A 15,590-nucleotide genomic window follows, 5' to 3' on the forward strand; every position below is an offset into this window, starting at 1 on the left:
AAAAATTGTTAGGTTGAGACTTGAGATGGGTATTTTACATTATTTTTTATTACCTTTTTTTGTCTTGTTTGCCTCATTTTTTTCTATCCTTTTACCAATTGAAAATTGTCACGTCTCAATTCTTCAAAATATACATCAATGAAATGTTGTACCGTATGAAGCATGGAAAAAGAAAAAAAGATGCTCGGTGCTTCAGTGACGGAGCTTGAACATTCGAGTTTGGGGACGAAAGTAAAATACGTAGATAAAGTGAAGAATGGGGGGGGGGGGGGGGGGGCTTTCTTCTTGTGCAGGGGACCTCACTGCACCACCGCACACCAGACAGTGTGATGTTCACCGCACCACCACAATGACACTTCATCTCACGGTGGTGTGTACACTATACTTAGAAAGCAATAACTTTAAATTTACCTTGTTGGCTTTTTTTTTGATGATAAATTTAAATGTTAGGGTATTTATTGTAAACCTAACAAGTAAAATTAAAATAAGGGATAAAAAATGGAAAAAGGTGTAAACGTGTGGGCGTTAGAGTTGGTGGAATGGTAGCAATGATTTAGCGAATAATGTAAGTTGAAGGCTGGAGTACCAGCGATTTGTAGCTTCTTGGTAAGTAGGTGTCCACCCTTCCAAACATATAATAACCCTATTTACTTTTTATTTTATTTTTATATTGTTTTCCAATACGGATGGATTTTGTATTTAACACAAAAAAGGAACAGCTATCAAGATGCTAGCTGTAAGAGTATGACTTTCAAAGATCAAACAAACCAATCTAAACACTGGATTTTGGCTCTACGTATTGTTTTATCCAAGTAAAAAGGGTAAGTTGAATTTCGTCTTCCACTTCCATATTGGTGTAGCTCAATTTCTTGAAAACCAAATAAGATAAGAATTATTTACTAAACACAACGAATCGTAATTTAACATTAAAAAAAACGGATTATAGAAAGAATAGTAATATAATATGATTGATTATGTTGTTTGAATTTGAAGTTCTAATAAACATGTAGCCATTTGTTTGTCTTTATCATATTTTGATTATTTAAGTAATTAACAAATATATAGGTTACTTATATTATCCTTTCATCATCACTTTTGTTACAAGTGAAACAAATAAATTTAATTATAAGTATGTGAACACTAAATTAATACATATGCAAATAAAGAACACAAAAATTCAGTAATACTCCACCTTATTTTCTTAACCCAACGTCTTTACACTTTCATGAACCAAAAGTAAAACAAATTTTCACATGTCTTTACAAAAAACCAAATGTTCAAAAAAAAAAAAAAAAAAAAAAAAAAAAAAAAAAAAAAAAAAAACTTTTCCAATGAAAGTAGTGTGTGTAATGCACACAGTTAAAACCAACAAAACACAACTCTTTCATACCTTTTTTCTACACCCAACTCTCCCGTCACTTATCTTGTAACCCGCTATCCTTACTTTCGCTTTCCGGTGCACTTCCACAGCCACCCGCCGCCGCCGGCACAGCCAACGTCACCGGTGAAGGCGGTGCAACATTATTCACCGCCAAACTAGCAGCAATCGCAGCCTCCAAATCATCATCGTCGTTCCCAGAGATCCCAACCTCACCACCGCCGCCGCCACCGCCACCGCCACTATTCTCCCTCAAACTAGCGGCAATGGCCGCATTCAAATCATCATCTTCCACCGCGACCGGAGTGGGTGGGTCACGGTGGTGTTGTTGGTGGCGGTTGCCGGAATTGCAGGATTTGGTAATCCTTTCAGCGTCTTCCGGCAACAGCCACTGTCCGTAGCCGTTAGAGGCTTCACCAGAGGTGATGGGACATTCCTTAGGGAAGTTCCCACGGACTAAGAAAATGCTCCATCCGAAGCCTTTTAAGGTGTCGAGGTAAGCGGAAAGATAGAATTTCGAGAGGTGTTCGGGGGCGGCGTATAAGGAGTCAAAGTTGTACCATTCGCCGTTGACTTTTCTTATGCAAAACCAGTGGTCTTGGAGATGGCAAATGAACGCGTTTTCGAGTTCCGGGTCGACTTGTGCGGGTTCGGCTACGGGACTGTGGAGGGGGATTACTTGTAGGTCCCACACTTCTAATGCTTTTTGTAGAACCTGCAAATATTTCCTTTTTTAGATATATGGACAGGTCATAGGACAGGTTGTACTGTGTTTGTCATGCGACTATACCAAAAAGTGGGACAAGGACAAAATTAAAAAGTGGAAAAGGGACCCCCTATGGGTTTTGTCCTTGTGACGATTTTTTGTTTGTTAATGTCCGAAATTTCCCAAAAAAAAAAAATTATTTTTGCCTTGTTACAAGCCTTTTATGTTATTACCCTAAGTTCTTTTTCATATATTTATTTGCCTTTTTAATAAATAATAAAAATAAAGGTTTTTGTAAAAAAGTCCCAATATTTTTTTGCCAGATTACAAAATAGTCCTAAATTAATTTATTACTGGCTATAACCGGGAGAAAATAGTCAGAATGCAACCTTTTACTAGTTTTTAGGACTTTTTCGTAAAAAAAATTAATTTGGGACTATTTCGTAAACTTTTCTGGAGATTTCCCAAATGTTTATCTTATAATTGTTATAATTTATAAGCCTTCAAAACCATTCCCTTTGATTCGCATTGACATATGGGAATTTAAATGAGGCCTGAAGGTTCATCGCCTCAGTTTGTAAAAATCTCAGAGTTGGCCTTGTATATTAAAAAAGTAGTTTCATTTATTAATTTAAAGAAAACTTTAATTTAGATTAATTAAAAATACAGCTTTTATAAACTTTTGGGACTAAAGTTGTTTTGTTGAAGTTTATAAACTTGCATTTTAATTAATTTAAATTGAAGTTTTCTTTGAATTAATAAATAAAACTACTTGTTTCAACTTACATTATAATAGGGGGGTTTTATTTTATCTCCAAATTGGCTTTTGAGCATATGAACAAAAATTCACAAAACTAGAGAACATTTCAGTATGAGATTCGAGTAAAAACGCCTAATAACTCCAAAATAGTCATCAAAATTATAACAAAATATTTATAACTACTTGAGCAATGAAAGTCTACTTAACCTCTTAGAGCCAATTCAGGAATAAACCTATAAATTACACTACAATTAAACCTTTAGAAATTTCAAGTTGATATATGATAAAGGTTTAAATAGTCGATTTTGGTACCATAGAGGCATATACAATCAGAAAAGGATTCTGTGGCATTTGATATTGATACTTGTAGATGAGATCTAAGGTAATGTGTGCACCTTTGTCACAGTGGGGTGTATGAATTTAAAGTATCTAATATACATATATAGATAAAGATATACAACCATATTATATACATACATACATATACATAGATATATCGATCCAAGTTTGCATATAAATATATCTTCACTAGAAAATTTGGAAGTACATCTATAAAATTTGGAAAACCTTTATATTTTAGCAAGTATTAGCATCAAAAATACCATCTTTTCTATATTTCATAAGCCACTATATAACTAAATTTTTGGTTCTAGCCTCTCAAAAAATTTCATTTCCACTATCATATCATTGTTCAAGATACAAAATCATGGGCGTCTTCCACACTTTCAACAGATAACTCTAAGCCAAAAAGTTATATACTTTTAGCAGCTTTGGAACATGTATTAAGCACTAATACATCATACATTTCATATAAACACAATTTCGTTAGACTGTAACGTTCCTTTGTAGACAAGATTTGATAACTTATTGACAAAATTGGTAATCTGTTTAGACTGTAACATTGAAATCAGACATCTACACATGAATGAAGGAAGAACAATACAGAATCAAGAAAAGCTGTATCGTGTAGCCTTAAATAACTAAGGAATGGAAGAACGCCGGGTTGCCCAATAAGAGAAACATATGCCGTAAATGTGATTAATCAAAATTAACTTGATATTGAAAACTATATCTTTCTACGAGGATAATTGGCAATTTGGTATCATAAACCATCACAAGTCCCATCATTGAAGTTTATATGAATATATACTAATCTTATCTCAATACAGTAATAAGAAAGATTAAAAGATGTCGGGATTAAACTGACCTGGATACTGAAATCGCCATCCATAGAGACATTATGCGACTCCTCCGAAAGGAAAGCATCTCCTCCGGAAGCGGCGGAGCCTTCCAACATCATCTGGTGCTCCGTCCGATCAAGATCAGAGGCCAGAGCAGCCAAATCGAACTCGGAGAAGAAAGGTCCCTGCAACACCGTGTTGACGCAATGGACAGCACACAGTTTCGACTCTTGTACCTCGTGGTACAACATTCCTCCGTTGATCGGACCTTCCATTTTTCTCGTTCTCTCCGATAATCACAAAACCCTAGATTCAATCGTTTTTCCGTGAACTTGACGATAGAGAAACGTTTTGCCTATTAGATTTGTGCCACCATTATCCGTTAAAAGAAAGTTATACCCTTGCTTTGCGTAGCGGTAAGTATGTCACCTCTTGCACAAGATGGTAAGATATTATCAATTTTTTATATTAATCTTTTATGAATTACTATAAATTTTTAATTTTAATTATGAAAATAAAAATAGACTAATCTCATTTATCACTTTCTAATATTTATTTAAAAAGACAAAATTGCAAAAATGGTCCCTGTGGTATATAATTTTTTGGGGTTTTAGTCCAAACCATGATTTTTTTTTATTGGTAATCCTTTTAAAGTAGTTTGTTTGTGAGTTTGGTCCTTCGGTAAACTGAAAAGACTAAATTGCCCTTATTTTATTTATTTTCCATTTTTCTTTTTCTTCCTATAAATATTTATATATAAAAAATAAAAATAGGGGCCCACATACTCTCTCTCTCTCTCTCTCTCTCTCTCTCTCTCTCTCTCTCTCTCTCTCTCTCTCTCTCTCTCTCTCCCTCCAATAAACTGAATCCTATAAGCCCTGTCATCTCTCTCTACAACTAACCTCCTCCTTATTCCGACGATTTTCCGATGGAACCGAATAGCAAGAACGTCGGAGCAGTGCCACTGACACCATCGAAGTAGAAGCATTCCAGCAAGTCAAAGCTACCAGAGAATATAAATTGTTATATCCAAAATAAAATTAAGTATGTCTTGGAACCTTTGAATAAAAATTTTTGGCATAAATGGTCCCTTAGTACGTTGGGCGTACTTAAGTGTACGCTTAGCGTACTACGCCCCTTTCTGGTCGCGGGTGTTTGGCGGTACGCTGGGCGTACCATGAGCTACGCTGGGCGTACGCGCCAGAGAAGCAAAACCTTAATTCTCGGACTTGAGGCCTATATAAACGACTTTAAGCTCCTTGGAGTGAACCCTAGAGAGCCTCCACTGCCCTTAAACGTTATTACTGATGGGTTTTGGTCATAAGACATCCTATGTGCTCATACAAACCCTAATGCTTGGATCTAGGTTTCTTTATTGTACATGCTTTGAATCCAAGACTATAAACCCTAATTCTAGCATATGGGAATCAATATTAACATATAATTAGGTTTAAGATATTACCTTGATTGTTATGTAGCAATAACAATCCCAATTCCTTCTTGAATTGACTTTGGAAGTCTTAGAGTCACAAGTGTCACTCCTCTAATGGCTCACAAACACCATAAGCAAGAGGATGAAGAGGAGAGAGGATGGAGGCTGCCCAAAACGTGTTCTAACCCTAGAAAAGAAGTTCCCCACGTTTTTTAGCCTTAAGGGTTCTATATATAGTGAGGCTATTAGGGTTATCTAACAAGGAAACCCTAATTTGGTTGCTTAAGCCCTAAGCAACCCATAGACTCCTTTAATCAAGCCCTTGGACGATTCCTTATGGGCTTCCCATAAGAATTCGTCCACCTCTTGATTTAAGACAATCCATGGCCCAAATTGCAATTATCTTATAATTACAATTTCAGTCCCTTAAGTTTAATTAATCTCTTTTAGTCACAAAACTAATTACCAATTAAGTATTGACTAATATTAATTAAACAATATGATTTCTCCTTTAATATATTATTCTCATAATATATTAATAAATCATATTTAATCCTTTCTCTCCATAATTCATCCTATCAAGTTGCTTTGGTGAAGGCAACCCAAAAGGACCATGCACCATCGGGTCAAGTACATACCAAAATAGTTATGGACTTAGACACTAATCCAACAGTCTCCCACTTTGATAAGTCTAATAACTATTATGCGTATGACTTCAGATCCCGATCTGCAATCGTAGCTTTCCAAAGCTGCTGTCAACTCTGATCCTATCAGATACGCGTGTCCTTAGATAAGGGATCATATATTCCTCCATTCTAGATATCATATGAGATATGATTTCAAATCATTATCTTTGTACTATATCTCGATTCCCGATTTATGACGATTGACTAATTGAACAAATCAAATTAGCCCTAGCTCGGCCGAGCATTTACGTTTGTCATCACTAAATCATCGAGGGGCCCAAAGATATCGCTTTTATCCTACTTTGGATAAAAGGAACGGATAAACTTTGATACAATGCTTGCTTGCACTCACTTACCGAATCACACACAACAATATGTTTTATAACACCAAGTTACCAGTGCGTTTACATATTATCAATGTGCAACCGATTTGTAAGATACAACTCACACATCTTGGTTTCAAGAATATAAGATGTTATCGTCTCGCCAATCACTCGTGATACAATCCATGGGGTGATCCAAGTGAGCGTGGGTTTAATCCAATGCTCAAATCATATTCATAAGCACTCATGAACGTTGCAGCAAACATTTGCTTATGTCTAATACTCTTTTAGACAATCCACACATCAATTCACGACAGTCTTCATTCATATCTACTTCCAACATATGAACGACTGTGGTCCGTTTGAATAATTCGATTATTCTTAATAAATTCAATATTCTGGAAGTTAAAACATGCAAATGTGAAACACAAGAATAATACTAATCTCATATGGCCTCAAACCTATGAGTATAAATAAAACACCTTTTATTTATCACCATATCGATTACTCATTATTTGTCGTTTCGGGTAATTAACTTCTTACTTGAATTATTACACTTGTCCCATGCTCTTAGCATGCACACAATGTTTACCTATGGTTCTTTCTTTGTGAAATAGATCACATTGAACACATTTCCAATCATTCTCATTTCACAACTCCAAATCCTTTTCCATAAGTTAAAGAATATCAAATTCTTGCTACTTATAGAATACGCTAGATTCTAACATTCTATGCAACTTATCCTTTCGTAATTTCACTGCACCAAAGTCACAAAGACTATTGTCAATTATATTACAAAGTCCTCTATCGGAGATTGTTAGAAGATAATTCCTAAGATACGATGTCTCTCACTCAAAGTACATTCTTTGAACATCCTTTTGCATAAAAGTTTCTAATCTAGTAATAGATTTTCAATATTCATTCCCAATATGGACACGCTTCCATATTTTCCATATGACAACTCATTCTTAATAGAATCTTTTCTATTCATGATAATGTCGATATTGTTCATCCAATATGGAAAGATTTCCATATTTTCCAATACTATACTTCCAACTACTCACAAGCGACCAATCCTCGTCGAACTTTGGATTGTCCTTTGATAGTTGTTTAATTATTTTAGTCAAAACCGATTCTAGTCCTTTTTCCCTCTAAATGCGCTAGACATTTGGAAAAATTTAGAATGGTCAAACATTAAAGCGTTTGCAATCGATCCTATACCCGAAGCGTATGGGACACGACGCATAATGTTTTATTTGCTATGTTCTCAAAATTCAAATTGTGAAGAGGAATGTCGTAATCATAATCGAAATTTTAAGAACACACTATGTACCTTTGACTAAATTTATTAACATTTCTCAACCTAAACCTTTAGATTTGAAATGAAGCATAATATTCTCTCCCTTAATTATAGCAAAACAACCTTTCAACTCTTACAACTTTGCAAAGTATGACTCTTGTTTTCTATAATTAATATTGCTAACCTTGCAATACTTTCCTTAATAATCATACAATCATAACATTTATACTCCCACTATCATGATGATTATTATAAAACATAACACTTATGCTCCCACTAGCTTCGACATGTATTCATAAACATCTTAACTTTCAGAAAGACAATACCTATTGACTTTCTTAAGTCCATGTTTCTAATACTTAGTGCTTTGATAATATTTTATCAAGGCTTCTTGAACTTATACACCTTTGCCTTAGATAGTTCATATGTGTGTGTAAACAATTGCCAAACCTCACAATTCAAATTATGGAAAGGGATACCGTAACCATAATCGAATTCGAGAATGCAATTTTACAATCACTATCTTCTTAAAATCTTTCTTAGTGAAAGCATTTACTCACAATCATTTTCATGAAGGAAGAAATCTTATGACACTTAGATTTAAACGGTGTATGTGTTCCTATCCATGTGAATTTGTTAAAACCAAAGTTTAAGACAAATTCAAACTCATATGGACCGAACTTTCTTAATCTTGATTTCTTGCCTTATGGTAGCACAGCTGCCCACCATGTCTTCCAAGTAGTTAAGCAGCTCACCTTTTCTTATCAATGTACTTTCCATTGATCAAGGTCCTTGCCTTTTATGCATTCAAATGAGAACTCATAGGACTCACATGCATAATTAACTCGATTGGAACGGCACAGAAACAAAATAATGTCAACACGATAGGTTGTAAACCTCAACTCGTGTGCTAGTGATGATTAATTAGGTTTATTTGATTTGTTCTTGAAACCTTTCAAGACCATTAAGACTCCCACTGACTCCTTGACATATAAGATTCTTTTGTCAATAAACATTTCTTGACAAACAAATATTCAAGAGTTAGTGTAGCTTTTATTAAGACTCTTCATAAATTGGTTCTAGTTGGTCTTTGTCTTATCCAAGACATCACAACTTTCCACATTTGATGAATGTTATAAACCTTTAATACTTTTCACTCATTGTCACAATCTTAACTTTAAGACTTGTCATTGGAACGAAGTATGATAGACTTCTTGATTTAACCATTTCTTTAATTCTTGATTCCTCTTCTTATACATACAATTGTACTAAGACTCACTTAGAGGATCAATTGAGATATGGTTCTTAATCATTAAGACCTATCATAAAGCATAAAAGGTACTATCCCTTCTTCTTAGAATGGAGAAACTTTTATCTTTCTGCCTACTTGATTCTTCTTATTCGTTCTGCTATTAAACTTTTTCAATCAATACTTAATCTTGTAAGTATAATCATATTTACTAAACTTTTAGTAAATCATGACGAATATCATGTTACTCTTATGGTGGACTTTGATCAACACACAACTTTGTGTACTCGATCTCCAAGTCCTTCACTTGACACTTTGTCAGTGAATTAGTCTAATTTCCAAATATGAAATTTCTCATTCATCGTGCAACCAAGTTGCATGATTCCAAATTTCTGTCCAATTGAAACTTGGGCGATGAGAAACTCTCCCTATTTGGTAAATTCTCGACTTTCCATAAATAATATAATTAAGAATCAAATCCGTTATTGCTAATAATAGAAACATCCAAACATCAATTTTTCATATACGCCATTGCAAGGATAAATAAATAGTATAAAATCAAAATTTTATTTTATTGCGGAAAAATTTGTCCTTACAATGCATCTCATTGAAAAACTATGCTAGTACATATTTCTTAGCAATCTAATTCTAACTCTAAGTAGTAGCTCAAGAATCTAATCTTCAAGTAATGCGATCGAAATCCATTCCTTCTCGGTTAGATTCTGCTCACTTCTTCCCTTAAGCGTCCTTTTCTTTTCTTCGATCCTACAAAACATCAATTGTAATCTTATCACATTATGTTTCAAGAATCTAGAATAGAAGCTTAAAAGAGTTAGTTAATGGATTTTACCTATATTAGAACCATACGTTTCGACTCCCCCATCTCTTAGATCTCTTAGGTAAATCGGGCAGCTTCGTCTCCAATGCCCTTTCTCCTGGCAATAAAAGAAAATTGACTCTTTTGGAACATGACAGGGAACTACTTCAGACGTTGCCTTTCTCTTATGATCAAACTTTTCGATCATAGCATGTCTTTCGTTGCCATTGTCTATAACCATAGAGGTCTTGAAGGCAGATTCACCAATCAACTTTGCTTTTCTATTGCGCCAAACCATTGCTGATTCAGCAGCAACAAGCATATAGGTGAGATCTATAAGGTTCACGTCGTAGTTCATCATATAGTACTCTCTTACGAACTCACTATATGAGTTAGGAAGTGACTGAAGAACCCAATCAACAGCTATTTCCTCACAGACAACGAATCCCAACATTCTTAACCTATCAATGTGTGACTTCATCCCTAGGACGTGTCCACACACCGGCTCTCCTTCTTTATGTTTACTTGCCAAAAGGGCTTGAGTGATCTTGAACTTTTCAAGCGTTTAAACTTGTGGGTTAGGGAGAATAATTGGAGGAGGAGGAAGTGAAGCATGATCTCTTGTTCCTCAATCGAATCGTGGAATATCATCTTCATATGGAATGCATGTTCCACGGGATTTGAGAAGACCATAGTTGTCAAACTTTCACATCTACAAAACGGGAGAAAACGAATTCAAGTTAGTTTATAGATTGAGTCCTTAGTAAATCACCCAAATGATATGCTAAGGCTAGGACCCAACACAATATTCTACAACTCGGGAGAGGGATGTCGTAACCTTAATTGCAGAATATTTGAAGGTAAGTGAATGACAATTCACTAATTTCCACCACGAAAAACAAAAAAGAATTTAAGTTTTAAATCTATGAAAACTCCTAGATCCTTTGAGATTCATTGAACTTTCAATGGCATGTTTAAATCTCGATATGCCCCTCTAGTTTGTGACTGGGATGCCGAGGATCACAAAGCGGGTGTGAATAACCATGCAAACTTACATGGTGCCCTCACATGTTACAGTCACCTATTCAATGTGCCGGTAAACCACACACGCTCCACCGAACTATGACAAACATTGAGTCACCCTTTGCTACCTATGCTTAGAACCATTTAGTGTGCCGGTAAACCACACACGCTCCACTAACGTCTTCGCAAGGGCACAAAGTGTAATTTCATGGAATTGCATCAATTCACTTTTGCCTAAGTAACTAAGATTGGGAATTTGTAAAATATTTAGTTACTTTTGTACTTTATTATACTTATAATGAAAGGTTTCGTCCTATCCTACCCGTTCGGCTAACGACCCTCTACTAGTCAAGAGTGCGGTGGGTAAGAGTGGATACCATTTCAATCGCCATTTTATAGGCAATTTCCTTAAACGCCCCTTATAGACCAGCTTCGTGAATGAGACCTACTAACGGTAAGACTGACTTTTACTCATACATATATATAATGTTAGACTTTTAATGTTATATATAGTATATGGTGTATTTTACACTTTTAAAATATTAGGTGGTCAAATTTAACAATTATACCTTTAATTCAATTAAATTGTAAACCAAAACTTTTATGGATTTATTAAACCTCTTTTAATTATACACCTTAATTAATTAATAAAACCATAAGGGTGTGATTTGAACTTTTTCAAAACAATACTAGAGTTTTAGAATTTAACATTCCTAATTAAACTCTTAATCAACTTTTTAAATTCCAAAACTTGAGGGCAAGTTTTGAAACATTTCAACACACTAGGGTTTAGAATTTAAATATACATCAAAATTAAACTATTTAATCAAAATTTAAATTCCAAAACTTGAGGGCAAGTTTTGAAACCTTTTTCAAAACATAAGGGTTTCAACTATTTAAATTTCAAAACAACAAAACTTTTGGGTTCAAATTTAAACTATAAAACCTAAAGGGCAAAATATGAAACTTTTCATAACAACAAGGATCAAATAACAAATAATTTAAATTAACATTTAATCACATAATTATCCATATTTGATTTGTTTAATGATTTCTTGCAAAACAATTTATCAATTTAGTCAAAATAATTAATCAATTATCTTATAAGGAAACAATTATCTTATTAATTGATAAATATCTTCAATTAGATCAAAATTATAGTCAAATATATCATATAATCGGATTAATATTGATCTAACATGATAAGGTAACTATCCCAATGCAAAAACAACAAGAAATCCCAAATTACCCTCCATCTGACGAGTTGACTCGTTGAGTCAGGCTTGGACTCGTCGAGTCTGCATGGACTCGGCGAGTTCAGCCATGGACTCGGCGAGTTCAGCCATGGACTCGGCGAGTCCAGCCTCCAGAAACCCAAAAAACGAATTTTCCAGATATGCAACGCATCAATACAATTGAAACCAAGCTAGGCTCTGATACCACTGATGGGTTTTGGTCATAAGACATCCTATGTGCTCATACAAACCCTAATGCTTGGATCTAGGTTTCTCTATTGTACATGCTTTGAATCCAAGACTATAAACCCTAATTCTAGCATATGGAAATCAATATTAACATATAATTAGGTTTAAGATATTACCTTGATTGTTATGTAGCAATAACAATACCAATTCCTCCTTGAATTGACTTTGGAAGTCTTAGAGTCACAAGTGTCACTCCTCTAATGGCTCACAAACACCATAAGCAAGAGGATGAAGAGGAAAGAGGATGGAGGCTGCCCAAAACGTGTTCTAACCCTAGAAAAGAAGTTCCCCACGTTTTTTTAGCCTTAAGGGTTCTATATATAGTGAGGCTAATAGGGTTATCTAACAAGGAAACCCTAATTTGGTTGCTTAAGCCCTAAGCAACCCATAGACTCCTTTAATCAAGCCCTTGGACGATTTCCTTATGGGCTTCCCATAAGAATTCGCCCACCTCTTGATTTAAGACAATCCATGGCCCAAATTGCAATTATCTTATAATTACAATTTCAGTCCTTTAAGTTTAATTAATCTCTTTTAGTCACAAAACTAATTACCAATTAATTATTGACTAATATTAATTAAACAATATGATTTCTCCTTTAATATATTATTCTCATAATATATTAATAAATCATATTTAATCCTTTCTCTCCATAATTCATCCTATCAAGTTGCTTTGGTGAAGGTAACCCAAAAGGACCATGCACCATCGAGTCAAGTACATACCAAAATAGTTATGGACTTAGACACTAATCCAATAATTACACCTCTGGAAACCTTGAGAGAGAACCTTTGAGCCTTATAAGTGTGTGTATGTGTGGTCTTTAGTGCCCATTTCAAGAGGAGGATTTGGTAAAGCAAGCTTGGATCAAGTGGGTGTTTCTGGATCTTGCATCATAATCATCTTTCAGAGTTTTTGGAGGTAAAAAGCTTGCATCTTTCCTCTTATTTCTTTAGATCTTGCTAGGGTTTTTGTAGTTGGTCCCTTTTTTGAGCCTTGGACCTCATTTGTTGGTTTGGTCATCCCCATTTGATTAGAAAGTCAGATCTAGGGTCCTTAAGCCATCTAGAAGCATAAAAATAGGATCTTTGTGGTAGTCTTGACCTTGAGCATGAGTTAAAGACCTTGGGAAGGTCTTGATGATGGTTTTGGAGGTATAAGGAACATGCAAAGACATAAAGTTAGCAACTTTATGCCTTAGGACGTGTTAAAGAACCCAGATCTAGCTTTTCGACGTAAAAGAATGGGATATTAGCACATAATGGGGAAAGTGCTTAACTTGGGCGAACGCCGAGCGTACTCAGTGTACGCTGCGCGTACCAAAGAGGTACGTTGAGCGTACACAAGGCAGTTTGGGCCGTTTCTGTTTTGGGGCTGGCGACTTTTGGGCCTCATCTTGGTTATTGGGTTGACTGCATTCTGTGAATATTGGGCTATATCTTTAGATTTGGGGCCTTATTGGGCTAAGAGGCCCATTAGTAATTTTGGACTTGGACTTTGGGCTCATTATCAAAGGAGGATTAATTGGGCCGCATGAATAGGGTTGGGGTTTGGGTCTTTCCCTCCCGATTAATTTAAGAATCTAATATTATTTAATACTATTATCCTGCACGCGAGATTTCCGGATTATTAGGAGAGCAGCCTTGGTTTTCAACAAACGGAGGTGAGTCTCCTCACCATACCCATGGGTCTAAGGCACCAAGGCCGACCCATTATATGAGATGTGATACGTGTTAGCCATTCCGTGAAACTATGTGATTGTGATTATGTTGGCATGGAAGACCTCGGGAGGGGGGGGGTGTTCCTGGGGCACTTGGGTATAAGACCTGGGAGGGTTTCCTTGGCATCCTAGGTCGAAGACCTTGGGGGGTTCCCGAGGCATTGGGCTAAAACCATGAGGGGGTTCCTATGGCACCCGGAGTAAGACCCTAGAGGGTTTCCAGGGCTTCCCTATGTGTTGGCTTGCATGGTTTATATGTTTGTATAACTGATTAGCATGTATTATATACTTTGTGCTTATGTGTGAGTGTGCTCTGGGGAACTCACTAAGCTTTCCATTTGTGGATGTGTTTCAGGTACATTTAAGGCTAAGGGCAAGGGCAAGGCGTGATGGCGCGATGTGCACTCTATCTCTCTTTTATTACTACCTTTTTGGGACACTCTGATGTTTTAGACAAATTGTAATAAAGGTGGATTTGAAAATGTTTGTGATGAAATTTATGGTTAATGCAAGTATATTTAACAATAAAAAATAAAAAAAAATGTCGACAATTGGGTTGTTACATAAACCCTAACGTTACTAGCCCTAATCTGAAAGCCTTGAATTCCCCATCACTTAAATCAGCGACTAAAGTCCAGAAATCGGCGATGAGAAACCTAATCATATCTCTTCACCTTCTCCCAAGAACAAGATTCAGGAGAGTAAGTTTGTGGTGGCAAAGAAGAATTCGAAGAAAGACAAGGATAAAACCCCGATTTCAGTCGATTGTAAGTGTAAGGCTAGTGGTAATTCAGAAAAATGTTTGTGTGTTGCTTATGAGACTCTTAGGGCTTCTCAGGAAGGGTTTTTCAATCGGACTGAAGTTTCTGTTCAAGAAGAAAACCCTAGTTTACCTGTAGGTCTTCAAGGAAAATCCGAAGAAGATGACGTTTTTGAGATGTCCGGTAATAAGAGGAGAACGGAGAAATTGTTGGATGAAGCAAGAAAGACAATTCCTAAACCTGGATCTGGAAGAGTTTTGCATTTGGTCGAGGCCTTCGAGAATATTCTCACATTACCATATTCAAATGAGGATGAACTCGAAGATCAGACAAACAACAATCTTGAAAGACGATTCTCTTCTACTTCATTCAACCCATCCGATCTCTTACTTACTGCAAAAAATCTAGGGTTGTGTTCTTCACTTGATGGCAGCCATGGGAGGTTGGTTGATCATCATCTAAAAACTCTGCCATGAAATTTCTGTTAAATCAGAAGAAACGGATTCATCATCTTCAAGTTTTAGAAGCAGTAGATGGAAAAGACGAATACTCAAGGCTACCTCCCAATTCATGAAGAAAATTCACTTATTAGTTACAACACTTGTACCTTTTATAAATTTCTTAAATTGAGCACATTAACTCATGAATCTGCAACAATTAAAGAGGAAGAACAAAACAAGAAGAGTTCATGAAGAAAGTCCAGGAGATGATAATTCAACAACAAAAGCAACGGATTACCATCCGAGAGAGAGAGATGTGGGCCCAAATT

General features: G+C 35.7%; 2 protein-coding genes across 2 annotated transcripts; one reads left to right on the forward strand and one right to left on the reverse strand.

Annotated features, from left to right (window-relative positions):
* Positions 1-1,176: 1,176 nt before the first annotated feature.
* LOC145069191 (Josephin family protein) lies at positions 1,177-4,417 on the reverse strand. Its single transcript, XM_079016140.1, has 2 exons — positions 4,052-4,417; positions 1,177-2,093 (listed from the first exon to the last, which is right to left on the reverse strand). The coding sequence occupies exons 1-2, from the start codon at positions 4,298-4,300 to the stop codon at positions 1,416-1,418; spliced, it is 927 nt and encodes a 308-aa protein (XP_078872266.1). The 5' UTR covers positions 4,301-4,417; the 3' UTR covers positions 1,177-1,415.
* Positions 4,418-14,559: 10,142 nt separating this feature from the next.
* LOC145067534 (microtubule-destabilizing protein 60-like) lies at positions 14,560-15,297 on the forward strand. The gene is made up of 2 exons (XM_079014663.1): positions 14,560-14,572; positions 14,699-15,297. The coding sequence occupies exons 1-2, from the start codon at positions 14,560-14,562 to the stop codon at positions 15,295-15,297; spliced, it is 612 nt and encodes a 203-aa protein (XP_078870789.1).
* Positions 15,298-15,590: the final 293 nt, after the last annotated feature.

The sequence above is a fragment of the Lactuca serriola genome, chromosome 8, assembly GCF_051521515.1.
Source record: "Lactuca serriola cultivar US96UC23 chromosome 8, Lser_US96UC23_V15, whole genome shotgun sequence".
NCBI classification, from domain to species: Eukaryota; Viridiplantae; Streptophyta; class Magnoliopsida; order Asterales; family Asteraceae; genus Lactuca; species Lactuca serriola.